Here is a 5,958-nt window from a genome sequence, read left to right as displayed (position 1 = left end):
CCTGCCGCCCCCGAGCCGCCCCCGCCGGCCACCCCGCCACTGTTCTTCATCGCCCCCGGGATCGAGAGAGTCGACACTGGCTTCCGCAGCTGGAACAGCGCGAGCAGGACGATTAAACCGGGAACACGCGTGCGCCTCTTGTTGCGTCGAGTGCGAGCTCACGCTCGCTCAGCCGGCGCTTACACGTCGTACGTATTATCATAAACACCGCGCGGAGGGTAGTTGCGGAATAGTTGCCAGGGTAATTCCACTTTACCTGTGTACTTGCCTGCTCCGACAATAGCGGCGCTCTCTCTCTCTCTCTCTCTCTCATTCGATTATGAATTCATATCGGGGACTTCGGGGGATTTCGTCCGTTCTCTCTTTCTGCTCCGCGCGAGGGTGACATGCTTCCTCACACTTCGGGGTGTTTTAAGACGCGAGTGAGGGGTGCGTCGGGAGTCGCATAAAAGTTGTGCCAAGTCACGCGTTCGAGATACGGAAGTGGAAAGATTTGGGACAAGCGATAAGGGGAGTGAAGTCGAGAAGCGGCGAAAACAGCTTTCTTCTTTTCACGAGCGCGTAGAAAGAGAGCGGCCGCGTTCGCACGGTGAAATTCCAAAAGTCAGAGTTACAAATATACGCGTTAACGCGTACATAACGTGTGACGCGTAGTAACTTCGTGATCGCGCGCACAAGGTGTCTTGAGGATCGTTTCAGTTTTATTCTGCATCGGATTTCTGTCTCCGTCGACGACGCGTCGGAGACGATATCGCTTCGTCCCCGACGCGCGGAAAAATGCTGTTGTATCAACAGAATTGGTCAATAGCGCCGTAATTGGTGTATATTTTCCGGATTCAATGGCAATATTATTGAAATTAATACTCGCGAGCTATGAAAACAATATATGACGTATTAGTTTCAATAATATTGCCGTGGAATCAAGAACACGGAATTAGCTGTACATATAATACAACTGAAATTCAGTTACCAGGTCATTTAGTTAGCCCTTAGCTGTGTTTTCGGCCGGTTTCTAGCTGCGGAAACTAAAAACCAGGCACAGGGATAAAAGGAATTAGTTAAACGAAAAAGTTAAATTTCAGTTGCGTTATATGGACAGCTCAGTTTTATCCGTGATAGCTCATTTTCAGCTGCGGGGCTACTTTTTAGTTGTAGAAGTTAATTCCTTTCTTTCCGTGAAGATTTACAGTCTATCATTTACAAGATTCGTTTTACAAGTATCATTAGCAAGTATTATCTTATCTACAAGTAATCATTTACAGTCTTTTCACGTTGCTACACGGAGAAAATGTTGTAATAGAAATTATTAGAAAAGTTTGTAATGCTGAAATACATTGGAATTATCATCGAAATTACTATGTGTGTTGCAATCTTTAGCAATACACACATGATATACATCACTAAAGGTTACAACACACATAGTAATTTCGATAATAATTCCGGTATATTCTAGCATTACAAACTTTTACGGTAACACTCACTGCAATATTCTCTCCGTGTATCGTAGAAAATTGACAGGATATCTACAGTTTCGGGAAGATTTACTCTAATTACGGCGCCGCCGGCCAATTCGATTGAAACACAACGGCATTATTTTCCCGTTTTATACACCCTTCGATACATCTTCATTTGTTTTTTACCAAAATGTAACCGATCGTTAAGCCAATCGCCAAACGGACGACGACTGTCGCAGGAGGACGGCTTGTCCCGATAACAATCGCACAGTCCCGATTTATCGGCGATGTGGCGTGGGCGGCCACGAGAAATCTTCCAGCCGAAACTCCGTGGAACTTCGCGACGGCTTTCGATCGACCGAAATTATTCCGTCTAGCCGACCAGACGACGATACGAGCTAACGGGTGCCCCGGTCGCGTTTTTACGATCCCTACATTGCGACCCGATCCCTCGCGCAAATCGAAGCGATACGGTATCAAAAATTCAGCACCTCGTCCGAGAGCTTTAAATGGGGTTTCCCTGTAACAAAGCGCACCCCTTAATCGCGTTATGTCCCTCAGCTACGCCGAGAAAGCGCGAGCGAAGTCGTTCTTTCGCGCGAGCTTTCAGACAGAATAAATAAGTACGAGCTGCGATTTCAGCCCGGCACAAAGGGAGAAAGGTCGGAGTTTCGTCCTTTTTTCTCCCCTCGCTGTTTGGAAATCAGTAAAAGTTCATCCCGTCCTGATTCGGTGCGCGCTGCCGTTGACGAATTAATTGATTCCTTCCGAGTAAACAAACTAACGAAGAAGACCAATCTCGCCTGTTTCGTTGCTTCCATTGTTGTTATTGTACTTTCAGCGTCACGTCCGCACGTCCTCGTGCGCCCAATATCGGCTTCGAATACGTCCAATACCAGAATCTGATCTTTACGTTGAGCGAATAAAATCGACAATTAAATTATTCACGTTCTAGATCGTGAATGTAACATTGATTTGCAGTTAGTTACAGAATTCCATGCGTTAGCCGGCGAAGTCCGTGCGTCAAAAGAATTTTAAAATGAAACCCCGACACGGGACACTGAATAGAAGGAACTCGTCATAAAGTTCACAAGATTGAAAATTTGAAAATGACCGGCCGCCTACGTAATGGCGCAAAGTGCCGGGGTCAATCGCGGTAATTGTTACGCTAAATCAAACGTGACATTAAAATAGCCTTCGACGCGGCCGGACTATTAGTTCCCACAAAATTGTTCGAGAGCGGTCACTGCGTGCTCAATGGGTATCATAGAGCCATCGAGGGGCGACAATTATTATTTGTATAATTGGAGAGAGAATTTTATAATAAAAATATCGTTATCGAACTTTATAAAATCCCGAGGAACATATCAACATCCCGCCTTAATTTCTTATTCTCCCGTTTCATACGGCCTATTTATATTTTAAAAAAACTGAAACGTATATTATTAAAAAAACTATTTACCAAATAATCGCTGAATGATAACTAAAATTTATTATTAAAAGAACTTCATTAATTATCGTATAACAATAACGTAATAATAATAATGGCTTTATAATAATAATAACTTAATAATAACTTAATGATACAGCTGAAGTTTACTACACGGAGAAAACAAATTTTACTAGAACAGCGAATTGTTTGTTACTATAGTGAAAATAGCAAGAAATTACTTAATATAGCAAAACATTTGTTTCGGCAGCAGAAAGATTCGTCAAGAATATTAATTGCTATTTGCTGGATATATAAACAGTAAAATCATTCGATTGTGCCAACTAAATTTTATTGCCGCAATGGCGTTTCGCTACGACAATAAGATTATTTTCCCGTGATCAATATTTTTATCGTCGCTACATTAACGAATAATTCGCTGTTCCAGCGAAACTTGTTTTCTCCGTGCACCGTTGCCTTTCCAAATTTACACTCGATCGCCGCTGCATTTGCCCCGGTACGCTCTCGCGTTCCGCTAAGGACGAACAAAATCAGAACGCTTCACGCCACGTGGGCGCGTTGTCAGCCTGTATTTCGTACACACCATCCGATTCCGCTCCATATATTGGACGTACCGGCGGCACGGCTCGCCGCTTCGTCGATGCACCCCACGTACGTTTGCATGCGTTGCACGGGGCGCATGCACCTGCCTGCCAGTGTATGGGGTTGCACACGTACGCGAATCTACGTGCAGTCTATCGATCCTCCGCTATATTTTCCGTGCGTAACGTCTTCCACGGGTTGTACGTTCGCGAATCGGCGTTAGAGCGGCGGGGAGTATCGCTGTGGGTGCGCTCCTCTCTCTCTCTCTCTCTCCCTCCTTGTTACAGTTTCATTTCGCGACTTCCGCGTAAGCTACTATTTTGTTTTCTCTCGTTCCCGCGAAAAAGTCGATAAGAATCCCGGGAATTGAGAGGTTTTCGGTCGCAGTTTTCCGGGGAATATTAATTTACCGTCGTGGCCGCTCGAATTAATGAGGAATCCGCAAGGAGGAGGACGTAAGCTGGCGGATTCCAAGGCACCGGCGCACGAGGCTCATTCTCGTTTCGCCGCCGTGCGACGGTGAAACATCACTTAACTACGATCTCGGGTAATCAACGAGGGGAGGCTGATGATAGCGGCCGGAATGCACCGGCAGGGAGATTTCGCACGGCGTGACCCCGTGACCTTTCTCACGGGGGCTGAGGGTTGGAGGGGAGAAAGAGGAAAAGCTCTGTGTGTGTGTTATTGAGGTAGGACAGAAAGGGGAATACAGAGACGGGATGGTAGTCATGGAGACCGTCTCTCCCGAGAGGCTTCCTTAATTCAAAGCTTGATTGGCTCGAGCAATCTTAAACTTGTATATGCCTGATAAAGCTTCGCTCTCTTTCTCACTTTCACTGTGCGATTGCTCATGCCGCGATAAGGAAGGAGAGCGCCAACTGTGCCCCGTACTTCTCTATCTCTCACCCTCGCCGGAACAATAAGCGTCACACTCGCCGACGTTTCCAAGCCGTTTTAACCCCTTTAGCCGTCGGGTCTGGTCTTTAAAGGCATTGTTCCGACCGAACGATGCATCCGATTAGAATATAAAACTCTTCCGCAGTGGGAGATACAATCAAACGGTACATATTTTTCTTTTTTTCAGAACTTTCACTGAGCGATGAAGGTACAAAATTATAGTTTTAATTTCTATCGTGTTCTCTCTCTCTTTATGTTAACTCAAACTTAATTTTTCGCTTCGCGTTCTCCATTCTTCATCCGGCCGTCATGATTTTATTACATTTCCTTATTTATAGTACCCATATAATGTTACCTCCCCGCCATCTCCGAGCGAATCGTATCTCGGCGGCTCGGTTCCTCCTCACGGAACTGAATCGAATTAATTTCCTGCCCGAGTCCTTTCCATCTATTCTTCTTCCTCCTTCGCGTCCGTCTAATAAAGTCAACTCTCCTCTCGCGAAGCCGCAATCTTTCCGGCGACTTGCAGTTGCCTCCCGCACCGAGAAAGGCGATAAAACTGTCGGCAGTCGCGGAGAAACGGAGACGGAGAACAAGAAAGTGAGTATGAGAGAGAAAGAGAGAGGGGGGGAGGGAGCTGGAGCGAAGCAGATAGTGAGAATATGATCTCCGCGGCACGTATTTGTCGAGTGTTCGATACTCGGGTTTCACACTCGACTCGGTACATTGTCGTATTGTCGGTATCCCACCAGTCAGAGCGAGAAGGCGGTGTCGCGAAACTCGCGAGGAAAAGGACAAGTCAAGTGTGTGCGGCGCAGTCTGATTACCTGATTACTCACTTGTCACACGTTTAATTTGACGGCTGGCTGGGGTAATATCCATTCGGTTCCTAATACGTTAGACGCCTTTGATTTATCGCCAACGGCTGATTGTTAATCAATAACGTTTGAATTTATCGATAGGCCCCCGTCGAGTTCCCTATTAACACAGGCGGCGAGAGCCTGTTGTATAAAATCGTAATGACCGCGCGTCGCGCAGCCAGCGGCCGCGCCTCTGAATATTTCACGCTTGAAACACACGTATCGGTCGCCAACTGCTCATGAATAATTCACACTTCTCCGCTCTAATAAATAAAAAAAAAAAAAAGAAAGCAAAAGAAGGAGAAGAGAGGAAGAGAGAAGGGGGCGGAATTAATGAAGTTCACGATCGGGTTTTTCCCGAGTACGCACGCATTAATATCGCCGAGTGCGATCGCTCGCCTTTTAATTTCCGCGACTGTAAGTGCCGCGTGCGCCATACTTCGGCCCCGGCGATAATTCGCGACGATAAACGGCCGTCCGTTAGTCGCACTTTTGTCCGTTCGCGTCGTGCCGACGATATAACGCGGCATCGCCAACTTAGAGAGGGATATAGAGAGGTGGAGAGAAGGGAGGGGGAGGGGGGGGGAAGCGTGTGTCGCGTCGAAGTCCATCGCAAGTGATAACGATAATTGCCGGAGCAGCTTTCCGTTGTTCGCCCCGGCGGTCTCGTCTCGCTCCAGTTTTCGCCGATTATGCCATAGATCCCCCCCCCCCC

At 46.7% G+C, this 5,958-nt stretch overlaps 1 protein-coding gene across 1 annotated transcript in view; it reads right to left on the bottom strand.

Moving 5' to 3' along the window:
- The window catches only part of LOC106748112 (small conductance calcium-activated potassium channel protein), a 137,019-nt gene that overhangs the window by 38,555 nt on the left and 92,506 nt on the right, over positions 1-5,958 (bottom strand). The window contains exon 4 of the mRNA XM_014626333.1: positions 41-89. Within this exon, the coding sequence (XP_014481819.1) occupies positions 41-89 (49 nt within the window). The remainder of the gene's footprint in view (positions 1-40; positions 90-5,958) is intronic.

This window comes from Dinoponera quadriceps, unplaced genomic scaffold (genome assembly GCF_001313825.1).
Source record: "Dinoponera quadriceps isolate SergipeBrazil2010 unplaced genomic scaffold, ASM131382v1 scaffold2420, whole genome shotgun sequence".
Classification (NCBI taxonomy): Eukaryota; Metazoa; Arthropoda; class Insecta; order Hymenoptera; family Formicidae; genus Dinoponera; species Dinoponera quadriceps.
This window is presented reverse-complemented; position numbering and strand designations above follow the sequence as displayed.